The 13,972-nt window shown below is 34.4% G+C and overlaps 1 protein-coding gene across 1 annotated transcript; it reads left to right on the top strand.

Moving 5' to 3' along the window:
* Positions 1-4,094: 4,094 nt before the first annotated feature.
* LOC145811224 (uncharacterized) lies at positions 4,095-5,042 on the top strand. The gene has a single exon (XM_082907557.1). It carries the CDS (start codon positions 4,095-4,097, stop codon positions 5,040-5,042), a length of 948 nt encoding a protein of 315 aa, XP_082763683.1.
* The last annotated feature ends 8,930 nt before the right edge of the window (positions 5,043-13,972 follow it).

The raw sequence follows: 13,972 nt of genomic DNA, 5'->3' as shown, positions 1-13,972 counted from the left end.
AAAACACAAACCAAAAACACCATTTTTTTTTTTCAACATATTTTTTTTATTTATATTAAAAACACGCATAGTCTCTAATTATTGAAGTATTTTATATCTAATCAAGTTTTTAACTAATTTTTTACTCAAATTTAAATGAAAAGAAAAGGTGAAGATTACTATTCATTATAAAATAAAACTCTCAAAATATAATTTATATTTACAAAAATAATTGTAGTATTTTTTTATATGATTTATATATAATAATGTTTTAATTATAATTATAGTACTATTTTGTTATACTACATTAAAATTTCATCACATATGATAAAAAAAAATTTAAATGAAATCCCTGTCTCAAGTTAAATTATTTTTATCATTTGTACATAAATTATCATATATAACGTCAAAATTGCGGGGTCAAATGATTATTGCTGTCCACTAGTGAATTATATGACTATCACTTTTATATTTGGTTAGCCAAATAGTCCAACATCTTGAATTTACTATCATATTCCAATTTTGTACAAAAAATATATTTTTTATTCCAAACATAGAACAAAATAAAAATAAAATAAATAATATGGTTGCACAACCTTCATAAATACAATGACAATAATCACTTTGTTTGATTTCCATTTTCAAAATTCAATTTTCAAAAATTTTACTCTTTTGTTTTTTATATATTTTTTATTTTTACTGAATTTTTTTAATATTTTAAGTAGTTTTTTTTTTAATTTTTAGATATATCTAACATAAATACACTTAAATTTTGTTTGGTTCAAATTTTTTGAATTTTTTCCCCAAAATCACTAGATAATCAAACAATTGCACCTAAGCAATCCAAATTTAGTGGATATTTGGGAGTAATTTTTTATATGTAAATGAATTTTTTTTAAAGATTTTTCAAAAAATCAACACTTTTATATTCTTCTCAACTAGACAAATTAAAATATATATATATATATATATACATTTGAAAAAGGTCCAAAAAAGACAAATAAAAAATCATAACCGCTGTCTTACCACCGCCAACACCACTACTCTACCACCACCAACACTATCATTACCACCACAACCACTATCCTTCCACCTCAACCACCACCATTCTATCTCCATTACACCACCTTTGCACCAACAACACTATTGTTACCACTACAACCGCTATCTCTCCACCTCCGCCACCACCATTCTACCTCCACTACACCACCCTTGCACCAATAACACTATTATTACCACTACAACTGCTATCCCTTCACCTCCACCTCCACCACCACCACTCTACCTCCACTACACCACCTTTTCACCAACAACACTATTGTTACCACTAAAACCGCTATCCCTCTGCCTCCGCCTCCACCTCCACCTCCATGTCCACCCCCACCTTCACCACCACCATTCTACCTATACTACACACTACGCCAAAATTTGGCTTTAGCGGCAGTTTTTTACCGCTGTTAAAGGATGTAAAACCGCTGTTAAAGCCTTTAACGGTGGTAATTTAGGACCATCGTTTATACTCATGTCGAAAAAAGTACAACCGTCGTAAAAGGATAAATTACCGTTGTTAAAAGTCAATAAAAAACGGCAGTTCTTTACCGCCGTAAATAGGTTCAAATTTTTAAAAAAGTAATTGTCTCTTCTTGCACCCCCTAAGTCTCGAACCCTTGACCTCTAATCCACGCACGCCAACCACTCCACCACAGCCACTTTATATGAAATATATTCCCTAAATAAATATTTAAACATTACTTTTTCTTTATTGTAGATGGTCATGTTCAACCTCTGGCTGCGAATGGTCACCACTCGCCGGAGTTCCACCGGCAAAGACCGTCGTCATTAACGGCGGTAATGAGAGGGCTTTAGTGGCGGTTTCGTTACCGCCGTTAAAAGAGGGCTTTAGTGGCAGTTTTTTTAACGGCGGTTTCATTATCGTCGTTAAAGATACTTTAGCGGCGATTTTTTTAACGGAAGTAACGAAACCGCTGTTAAAGATACATTAACGGCAGTATTTTTAACGGCGGTAACGAAACCGCTGTTAATAGTATCTTTAACGACGGTAACGAAAACTGCCGTTAAAAAAACCGCCGTTAATGCCCTGTTTTGGCGTAGTGACACTACCTTTCCACCAATAACACTATTGTTACCACTACAACCGCTATCCCTTCGCCTCCACCTCCACCACCACCAGTCTACCTCCACTACACCACCCTTCCACCAACAACACTAACGATACCGCTACAACTGCTATCCCTCCGTCTCCACTCCCACCACTACCACTTTACCTCCACTACACCACCTTTCTACCAACAACACTATCATTACCACTACAACCGCTATCCCTCCACCTCCACCTCCACCCCCACCCCCACTACCATCACTCTACCTCCACTACACCACCATTCCACCATCAACACTATTATTACCACAACCGCTATCCCACCACCACTACTACCACTCTACTTGCACTACCACCAGTGACCACCAACAGCACCATCATTATCACCATAATTGTTATCCTTTCATCTTTACTACCACCACTGTGGCCTTTACTATCAACACATCTCTACAACAATATAAAAATTAAAAAAAAATTAAAACAGTATAATATTGTTGAAATTATTAAAATAATTAGTGTGTTTAGTTTCAGTTTTCTGAATTCAATTTTCTAAAAATTGAGTTTTTTATTTTTTGTGTGTGTTTTTTTTTTAGTGAATATTTTTAAATTTTAACCAATTTTTTTACTTTTTTAGATACACCTTACTTAGATGTATCTAAATAGTAAAATATTTATAAAAAAATATTTTAAAAAATTAATAAATACAGAAAAAAAAAATTTATTTTTTGTTTTTTTTTTGTTTTTTTTATTTTTTTGGTATTTAGTGTATTTTTTTAAAAAAAAAATCACAAATATTATACTTTTTAAGTGTATTTATGTTAGGCATGTCTAAAAAAGTTTACAAAAAAATTACTTAAAATATTAAAAAAATCATTAAAAATCAAAACCAAACAAACTGAATAATTTTTGAATTTTATCTTATTGTATATGTCAAAAAAAAAAAAAGTGTAAGCATTAGAAATATTTCACATCACCAATAATCACGTGCCAAGATAAACATGAAACCAAACTATTTTTCAATAACCAAACCAAACTCATTTTTTTAAAGCAAACTAATTTTTTTTGGGGCTAATGATTACCAAACTAATAAAATAAAACTTTTGATCTTCTTCTACTCAATATATCCACCATACCGAGATGACAAGCATGCACTAGCATTTAATGCATGACAAGCTATCAGCTACACAGCGAGGAGACCTTTGGTATTTTTTTATTATTATTTTGGTAGATGGTGTATGTTTTTATTCTCAATAATCAATAGGTGTATCTCAAAAAAAATATTTCTGATCCTTACTCCGGCCAACTCTTACTCCCGCCAACTCTATATAACCATCAACATCCATCTCATTCTTCAAAGTGGAGTTAAAGTTGTATATATAGACAAATATATAACCAGAGCTTCTAAAGAGTTCAAGCAAGCTGATTTTGGCTTTTAAGGCAAGCACCGTTTTATATACATTCATAATTTTCTCTATTGGTTTCCATTTCTATTTATTTTCTATTAGTTATTTTTTCTAATTTGTTGTATACTTGAATGATTTCACACTACATATTTTGAATGGATTTAAGCCAAAGCATTAACTCTCAAGCAGTTGTGGAAGATGAGGATGTTGAAGAGCCAACTGCTACTCCACTTTGGAAATATATCACAAAAATTTATGATGAATCACCCAATTCCAAAGGTGGAGGTGGCTCTGCAAAATTTATATGCAATTTTGGTTGCAAATTGAAGGCTTATACTGGTTCTTATTCCCGAGTCCGTGCACACTTAATAGGCAAATTACCAGGCCACCGAGCTCAAGGTATACAACTATGTCCAAAGGTTAACAAGACTGAGAGGGAGTTTCTAAAACAAGAGAAGCTAGGTGCACAACGAATGTTTCTGGGAAATGCCAAGGCCAGAAAATTTCCTAGGTCCACTTCAACATCACAGATTCAATCTCAAACTGTTAGGTCCTCTGATGTGCCACACTGAGTCAAAGTTTCAATTGACAACATGTTTCATGTAAGAAACAGAGAAAAAGTGGACCAAACGATTGCTAGGTGTCTTTATAGCAATGGCATTGCTTTTAATGTTATGAGGTCTCCATGGTGGGCATATATGGTTACTGCCATTAATAATGCTCCAAAAGGGTACAAGTCTCCTAATTATGAGAAGGTGAGGACCAACTTGTTGGACATAGAACAAAGCAAGGTTCAACAATCCCTCAACCCTTTAATGCAAGATTGGAGCATACATGGAGTTTCCATTGTTTCTGATGGTTGGTCAAATTTGAAGAATCAAACTTTGATTAACATCATGGCTGTTTCTGGTGGTAAGGCCATTTTTATTAATGGACATGATGTTTCTTCAAAGGAGAAAAATGCAACAAATATTGCTGATTTGTTCTTTAAAGCAATTGAATTTGTTGGACCCTCCAATGTGGTCCAAGTAGTTACTGACAATGCCACTAATTGCAAGGCAGCTAGAGCAATAATTCAGCACAAGTATTCCCATATATTCTGGTCAGGTTGCTTAGCTCATACTTTGAATCTCTTGATGAAAGACATAGTCAAATGTGAGGATCCAACTTTGTTATTTGTTGATGAATCATATAAGAGGGGTAAAGAAGTGGTAAAATACATAAAAAACCATAGCTCTTGTCAATACTTGTTCAAAACATTTTCTGGTCTGGATCTTCTCAAAGCAAAGAAGACTAGGTTTGGGCATCATTTCATTGTTTTACAACGTCTTGTTAAAGTCAGACCTGCTTTGTTGTCCATGGCTCTAAGCAAACAATGGGAAAATTTCAGAAAAAAGACATCATCTCCTCATCAGCATGGCATTGTCCACCAAACCATTATGGATGATGATTTTTGGAGAAAAGCAAAAACAATCATCACCATCACAAAACACATTTATAAGATGCTTAGATTTTCAAATTCTGATAAGGCTGTGAGTTGAGAGGTTTATGAGTTGATGGATATTATGTTAGGGAACATTAAGGATACGTTTCAAATGATCCTATTGTTTATGATTTGATACATCAATTTTGTGGTGGAAAGATGGGATAAGATGAACATGCCTTTGCATTGTCTAGCCTATATTCTTGTTCCTAAGTACTACACAAATTCTTGGTTGTCAAAATCTGCCCCAGGTGGTGTGAGAAGAAAAAAACCTCATTTTGATGTTGAGGTGCAAAAGGGGTATCTTGAGGCAATTGAAAAAATGATTTGTGATCAAATTGAAGTTGCTGTTATAAGAAAACAAATTAGTGATTTTGTTAGTTGCAAAGGAGTTTTTTCACAACCTCAAGCAGTAAATGATAGAGCAACCATGGATGCACTATCATGGTGGCATTTGTATGGTGGGGCAGCACCTGAATTATACTCTTTAGCATTGAAAGTGTTGTCTCAAAGTGTAAATACTTCTTGTGCAAAAAGGTGTTATAGTACCTATTCCTACATTCATAATGTGAAAAGGAATAGGTTGAGTGTTGATCGAGCTGAAAAGTTGGTTTTTGTGCACTATAATCATAGCCTCTTGTCAAGGTATAAGGAGGACTATGAAAAATTTAAAAATTGGGATGCACATCCAGAAGATGCCAACATTGAAGAGGACATTATGGCTATAGAAGAAAGAGATAATGTATCATTTTCAGACAGTGAAGATGATATTACTCTTGCAGCTTCAGATGTTCAACCATGTCCAACTCCAACACCATTGCCTACATCTTCATCATTTACACCTTCTACTTCTCAAGAGCATTCAATGGAACAAGTAGCTGCACAAAGGAGACTTGAAAAAACACGTGGCAAAAGATAGAAGAAGTGAAAAAAAAGGCAGAAGAAATGAAATATTTTGTTTTGTGGAGTTGTAATATTTTGTTTTTTACCTTAGTTTTTTACTTTCTTTTTGGTTGCTTACTTTTTGGAAATTATGAGAATTAGAGATCTCTTTTAGTTGTCAAGTCTTTTTGTTATTAGATGATTAAGGATTAATGATATTTTGTATTAGTGATGAATTTTCTAATGGGATTCCATTATATTTTTGTGTAGCAATGTAAGTCCTCAAATTTATTATATTTAAATAAAGCCACTCAAAAAAATAAATACATGCTAAAATTTTGAATTAATTTTTATTTATATATACATAATACACATATACATATATATATATATATATAAGCTCCCCGAGGCGCTCCCAACCTAAGAAACTTCTACCAGCTCACGCTTCCCTGCTCTCACTCCTGCCTCCGCCCCCATTCGTGCAACTAAGAGTAGAACACTGGAAAACTATTATAAGGGTTTTTGTAGTGATCCCGATTTTTCACCCGTCATTTAGTGTATTCCGGACTTGGGTTCCGTGGTTGTATGTCGTTGTTTATACCTTATTTCCATCATTTATTCTTTGTATTTGAGTTGTGGGATATGTTGGGCAAGTTTGGAACATGTTGGTTGTGTGTTGGAACAAAAGGTTGCTGCCCAGAATTTGGATTCTTCGTTCGAGCGAGCTTTGTGTGATGTGTCTCTTCGCTCGAGCAAGTACTCTTGAGCTCGAGCGTGCGTCTGCGTTTCTGTAAGACCTGAAGGTTGGTATTCTTCACTCGAGCGAGACCCGTGTTATGTCTTCCTTCGCTCGAGCGAGCTTTCTTGCGCTCGAGCGTGCTTCTGCGTTGCAGACCTGAAGCTTTGCATTGTTCGCTCGAGCAACGCTTCTTGTGCTCGAGCGAGGTTCTTTTGTGTCTGGTCGCTCGAGCGACAACTCCTTCGCTTAAGCGAGCCCCGTATATATCAGATCGCAGTAGCGTGATTTTACATCACTTTCTCATCTCATTTTCACCCCAAACCCTAAATCCAGCTGTCTCTTTCTCTACACTCCCTTTCTCTCTACAAATGCACCTTGTTCTTGAGGTTTTCTACATTTTCCCCTTTGTTAAAAAGGTAGAGCATTGTGTGGGCTTCATTTTGATCCAAAAAAGTATGGATTTGGAGCATCTTGAGTTTCCTTCTTCATCTCTTTTGAGCTTCTCCATTTGAGGTAGGGATAATTTACTCCTTAGTATGAGTTTTGACATAAATATTGGTCATTTTGTATAAATGGTGGGATTTGGGAGTTTTGGGTAAAGTTAGGGTTGATTCTGAAATTATGAAAGAGAAGTTTCCTAATGTTGGGTTCCATATGTATTTGGGTCCTTGAAAATGGGGTTATTTCTGTAGAATGGGTGAAATTTGGCCTTGGGAGCAATGTTTGAGAAAAATGAGAAAATGGCCTAATTTGAATTAAATAACTATTTTGTATGAATAGTGAAATAAATATGGAAATATGAAATTGATTTGAGAATCATGAAATTGGAGGAAATTGTGATTAAATGGTGTAGTTGGATTAATAAATCACTCACCTATGGAAAATGTGATAAATTATTTGTTGAGAAATTTATTTATCTGTTTAGATATATCTGTTTTGGGCTATCGGTGGATGATAGCCATGATTGTTGTAGAAACTGCATGATGATTAGGTAAATTGAAATTAATCAATTGGAATATGTCATTGAATATGACGGTTGGACGTAAACATTGTATATGTGATTGAATTGGTCATTGTATATGACAACGTGTTTAAATACATTGTATATGTATCTTTGTTTGGGAGGAGATAAGTGATGTACTCCATTGTTTGGGAGGAGATTGGGGATGGACTCCATGGATAATTAAGTTGGCTGGAGTGTCCATGGTGAAAGTCCCGAATCTTATTTATATTTGGGTGCTGGTTCCCTCGGATGTAGTTCTGTAAACACTACAACAAAAGTAACCTATAGTGACGAAAACTAGTGAAGAAAATAAAATTCGTCACTAAATAAAAATAATTCGTGAGGAATTTATAAATTTTGTCACATATAATAAAAAAATAAAAATGATAGGTGACAAAATTTATTTTCGTCAATAAATACTTCATTGTAAGTGAGGAAAAATTAAGTTTCGTCACCAAAAATTTTCCCGCTATTTTTTTTTTGGTGGCACCAAAATTTTAGGACTTTTGGTGAGAAAAAAATTTGTCACTAATTATAAAATTATTTGTGAGGAATATATTTTCGTCACCAAAACGTTTTAATATTTTTGATATCTTTTGGTGAGGAAATAATATTGTCACCAATTTTGATGGGAAATTTTTGATATATTGAACGGCAATAAACAAAAATAGGGTATTAATTTTTAAACCTTTTTTCTGTTTATCATCTTTCTCTCTCTCAAAATAGGGTATTAATTTGTCTTACCTCTTGCTCTTCCACCACGGCGATCGCCATCGTCGTCGCCTCTTTTAGCCTTGCCGATCGCCGCCGCCGCCACTAGTAGCCTTGCCGGTAACTGTCACATCTTCTTCACTCGGTGATTTGGTACGTGATTTCTCTTTGCTCTTTCTCTGGTGTCTTTTTCTCTTATTCTTTGTTTTGGTATGGTAACCAAAATTAGTGAAGAAAACAAATTTCATTACTAAATAAGAATAACCCATGAGGAATTATAAATTTTGTCACGCATAATAAAAAAATAAAAATAATAGGTGACGAAATTTATTTTCGTCAGTAAATATTTACTTTTAGGTGAGAAAAAAATTAAGTTTCGTCATCTAAATTTTTCCCATTAATTTTTTTTTTATGGTGCCAAAATTTTGAAACTTTTGGTGAGAAATTTTTTTTTCAAAAATTATAAAATTATTAGTGAGGAGTATATTTTCGTCACCAATATTTATTTATTTTTTTGAAAAACTTGATTTTAAATATTTTAAAATCATTTGGTGTGAAACATATTTTCATCACTAATAATTTTTAATACTTTTAAATTTTTTAATGAAAAAATTATTTTATCACTAATTTTGGAGGGAAAATTTTGATATATTCTACAGTGATGAAAAATAGACTAGAAATTTTTTTTCCCTTTTTTTTGGTTTTGTTTTTGTTTTTTTTGGGTTGGGTTGTGTTGATCAGTTCTCTCTCATCTCTCTCTCTCTCGCTCTCTCTCTCTGTGTCAAAGCAAAACACAAGTTAGGTCTCTTCGTTTAGCACCCGTTGTCCTCCTTCAGCGTGTTCTCCTCTAGCACCGCCGCCGACGTTACCCGTTCTCCTCCTTCAGTGCCGTTGCCGACGTTGCATCTCCGAGCCCGTCCGCCCTTCTCCTTCAGTGTCGCGTGTTCTCTTCCATTAGCTCTTCTTATTATTCGATTTCTCTAATTTTCTATTTTCAGGTATGGGTCCTTTCTCTCTATCTCTCTCTTTCAATTTCTCTGTTTTTTTTAATCTTTGTTTTCCCTAATTTCAGAATTAATTTTTTCCCTAATTTTTGAAACTAATGAGACACGTAGTGTACACATGATTCAGAATTTCCTATTAGAAAGTTCGTTAATTTGTCTCGTCTAGTTTCTCCTTTGGGAGATTATGTTGGTAAAATTTGTTGATGGTTTGTCACGATTCCTGTTATCCCTTTAAAGAATGAGCCAGATCACTTAGTGTTTTTCTTGTCTGGAACACGACTTAGAGCTAATCATTTAGTTGGTTTTTTAGATCTCTGAAATTGATACATAACGTTAAATAGGCTTGTTGTGGTGTATCAATTGTATTTTTAGATAAGTGTTGCATTTTAGATTAAAATTCTTTCTTACTTAGATTTTTGTAGGAAGGTTGTCATCAAATATTGAGACTTTTGCAATCTTTTGACCAATCGATATTGATGCTATCCTCTCTGTTCAATAAATGAGGAGATAAAAAGAAAAAAAAAACACTACTCTTAACTTTTATACTTTCAATTCCTACTTCTAGAAAACAAACTATCTATTGGGGCTTAATCTTTTCTTTTCCCTTATTATGTGCTTGCTTTTCCTTTGAAGTATGGATGGTCTTTTCTTTCTTTTTTGTTCTCTCTCTTATTATATCTTTTCCCCAAAATTGGATCAGTTTATGCATATGAATATGTTGGAGCCTGATTGTCAATTGTTTATTTGTATGCTTATTTTACCTTAAAATGTTTGTGTGCTTCCTTAATGGAGCAATGGGATTGAATTGAGTATCCTTTTTTCTACATCGAGGTCACAAAAAGAAGGAAATGCTCTGTGGGTTTGGAGAAGGTGAGATGGGTAACATCCTTGGTATTCGATGAAGTAACAAGGTAAGTTAACTTCCTTCTCATTTGTATTCTGCATTTTTTGGTTTATCGAACATTTGCAGTAATATTTTTAAAATGGGCCATATTGTTTAGTTGTTCTATTGGATGATGAACACATGCTACAGTTTTCTAATGTTTGAATAATTCATGGGCTGCCAAATGAAATTCTATTCTGAACATACAGACCGTCAAAGGTGTGAGGGAAATGCTTGGGACTACAATGAAAGGCTAGTGCCTATTTATTTATTTATTTTTATTACTATCTCTTCAGCTGACTAGGTTTACCTTCGCCTTCTATCTTAATGTGTAGCATGTTGGCCTTTTTCACCTTCAAAGGTTTTCTTTCACCATGTCTTGTTATCGAATTTATTTGTTTTCCTTCTGAATCAATTGTTTGTTAATCTCTCTCTCTCTCTCTCACTCGCTTGTTGATCTCACTTTGCCCCTTTCCCTCTCCTTCTAATTTTCGTAACCCTAACAAGTGATTTTTTAAGGCTAGGGTCGGTCAAAGTTGTCTATCTCCTATGGGTAAAGTTTCCCTCTTTCTCTCTCTTAAGTATGGTAATACAAATTTTTTTTGGGAATACTTTGATCTGTAATGATTTTTTGTTATGTTGGAATATCAAGTTAGTTAGTTATTATTATATTTTCTGTGATGCTCTCGTTGATAGGTGCTTTTGAGCTGGTATACGTAATTCTTATTTAAAATCTGATGCTCAGTGTAATGTACTACTGCGGTGGTGAATGTAACGAACTTTTTGATAATTTTAACCAATTGTTGTGTTCTGCACACTTTATTTCTCTTGGTTTCTTTTCTAAATTTCATTTTTTCTATAATTTTCTTTCTTTTAGTTTATTATTTCATTGAATGATATTTGACCCCAGTAAAAACCCAGCTCACTTTATTAAGTGATTTACTACGGCCTTCTGGTATTATGGCCATGATCGTAAGTGTGAGTGATGCCTGGCAGTGTATGGTTGGGATTTTTTTACCAAAGAGTTAAATGTCATGTATGATATGTATATTTTTCAACTTTTTGTTGTTAGGATTCTATGGCTACAATATGGAATGCAATAGGAATTTTGATAGACACCTGGTTGATTGGCTTGGATTACTCACTCTTTTATGAACGCAAATTTCCCTTTCAAATTGCCTGATATATGTTTGGTGTGGCTTATATGTAGGATTCATTTTATCGTGGCTTGACAACTAAAGAAGCACAACGAGTGCATGAATATAACTTTGATCATCCTAGTAATAAAATTTATAATTAAGTATTGCTATAGGCCTTTAATTGGTACGTAAACTCTGTTGGTGCTTTTGTCCGCTTTGCTGACTATATGGTGCAACTAGAATTCAGTAGAATGCACAGGAGCTTTTGTGCAAATCTCAAATATATGTTTGCTTGTGTGTAGATGCTTTTGACTCCGAACAGCTTGTAGAGTGCATTGAGAAACTCAAAAGTAGCGAATCTGTCCAGGTCCCAATATATGATTTTAAAAACCATCGCAGGTGTGCAGGCAATTTCCGGCAAGTAATATTCTATGCAACATTTTGTATGTACTATTAATGTGGTAGTCGATATGTATAGCACTTGATAAAAGCTTCTCAGCTCCTTTATGTAATTTTGTTGAGAATTGCTGTGACCTTGAACTTGTCAAGAATGAATCTACTTCTATGTTTTATGTTATTGCTAATCATTCATTTTAATATCCTAATTTTGGCTATGCATGCCCTCCCTTATTACATGCTGTGGTCAAGGTCCGTAGAATATCTCTGAGCCATGAAGACTTGTTAAGTCATTGCAAATTCAATAATTGTTTTGACCCTTCTCAGATAAATTTCACCTGCATTAATATTATCTTACCACATTAACCTCACAAGTGAAACACCAAGCTTTTTAACGATTCTAGTGTGGGAAAAGAGGGCGTTAGGCTGGGCTGAGTTGGGTTGGGTTGGGTTGGGTATTATTAATTACGTTTGTTAGGGGTGTGGGCAAGAATCCGTTTCTGAATTTAGCTTTTAAAGTCCTTGATCTCATTGAGGAAAGGAGTGGATCAAATTTTCTCACAGTTTTGAACATTTGGGGCAGATGCTTTCAATGCCCATGAGAGAGCTTGTGAGATACGGAGTTTTCTTTGAATAACAAACTCTTTAGGCTGAATGAAGTAGAAATAAGTTGTGAAAGTATTCCTGGTTAGGCTCCAAGCTCCTTCTCTTGGTTTCTATCCATTTGTGTTCTGCGTTAGCTACGATTTGACCAGACATGGTCATGCCTATGCCTTGCATTAATAATCTTAGTTAGCTCTACACACCTGTTTGCTAGTAAATTAATCTTTTTCCATCCGTCATTGGGATTGCTTTTCTTATTTATTTTACTGACAACTTACAGACTCAAATTTTTTCCCTGCCTATTGAAAGAGGAAACAGGTCCTAGCCTAAGAATAGATGGCATACCTCAATTTATAGTGGACAACTAGCATGGCAAACTTCTGATGCTGATTTTGCATTTCATTGCAGTCAAATAACATGGTCACTATGTAGGCATCTCAAGCAAAGTAACTAACCACAGGTTTCACCTATTTATGGACTACTTCTAATGCTGATTTTGCATTTCATTGCAGTTTGGGAGACAAAGAAACTGTTAATGCTTGCGTCATTATTTATTTTATAGAAAAAAGAATAAATTGGTGATTCTTGTATTTATGTGAGTGGAGCACGTTGAGTCCACCTTTGAGGCCAATCCTGTTGTCTCCAAGTGAAAGCTATTTCATGATAGTGAAAAAGAAATAAGACAAACTCTTTCAATGTCCAGAATTTGGTTAATGCCTCCTCAATATCACACCACTTAAAGAAAAATGCATGCTGTCAATAGCCAAGACTTCAAATCACTTTCAGAGGCCTGAGTTTGAAAATTGTTTCCATGTTAGGAGAAGCTCTTGGTCTGAAATAGGAGTCATCTTCATCATATACAAGAGGATCATTGTAATTATTGTCTGCATCAAGAATATTTGCTCTGCCCCGAGTGTCTCAAAGAGGGAGAAGGAGAAAGAATGTTGTGTTTTTGATATTGACAATGTTGTTTTGATGATTTATGAATTTTCCTTCAACTTCTTTGAATTACAGTTTAACATTCTTTGTCAGGTAAATGCATCTGATGTAATTATCTTAGAGGGAATTCTAGTTTTCCATGACCCACATGTCCGTAACTTGATGAATATGAAGATTTTTGTTGACACTGGTCTCATTCCTCCACTCAAATTATTGCTCATGTATTATCCCATAAAATTATCCATTTGAGTAGCAATTTTGTTATTATAGCTTTGTTTTGTAGGCCATTATTGTTGCAGTGCTGTCTGGTTTTTGAAAAACTTGTACACAATAAAGGTCTCTGTCTAATGAGGCTACATTTCAGAATAACATAGTTGATTCAATGCTTAAAGGTCATGTTAAATATCCTATGCAGGCCTGAGTTATTGAGGTCAGCTTCACTCTTTTAGGATGACCAATTGCCCTGCTTTTATTTTTTTGTGTATTAGCTCTGCACATGTTCATTGCAGATAACTTCCTTCTGATGGCCATAGACACCCTGCCTCCTTGCAAACTGTAGTTCTAGCATTTCTATATGATCATGCATATAAACATAGCTTCATGTTGTGTCATTTGTTGTATATGATGATTATACCGCTATTGCTGGTGTTGATATGCTGTTGTGCTGATAGCCTGCCATAGTTCTGCTG

Source organism: Camellia sinensis, chromosome 2 (genome assembly GCF_055761805.1).
Source record: "Camellia sinensis isolate YWXY chromosome 2, ASM5576180v1, whole genome shotgun sequence".
In the NCBI taxonomy this organism is placed as follows: domain Eukaryota; kingdom Viridiplantae; phylum Streptophyta; class Magnoliopsida; order Ericales; family Theaceae; genus Camellia; species Camellia sinensis.
This window is presented reverse-complemented; position numbering and strand designations above follow the sequence as displayed.

Excerpts from the sequence above, each read along its gene's own strand:
- LOC145811224 (XM_082907557.1), top strand. The coding sequence starts at position 4,095 with ATGTTTCATGTAAGAAACAGAGAAAAAGTGGACCAAACGATTGCTAGG.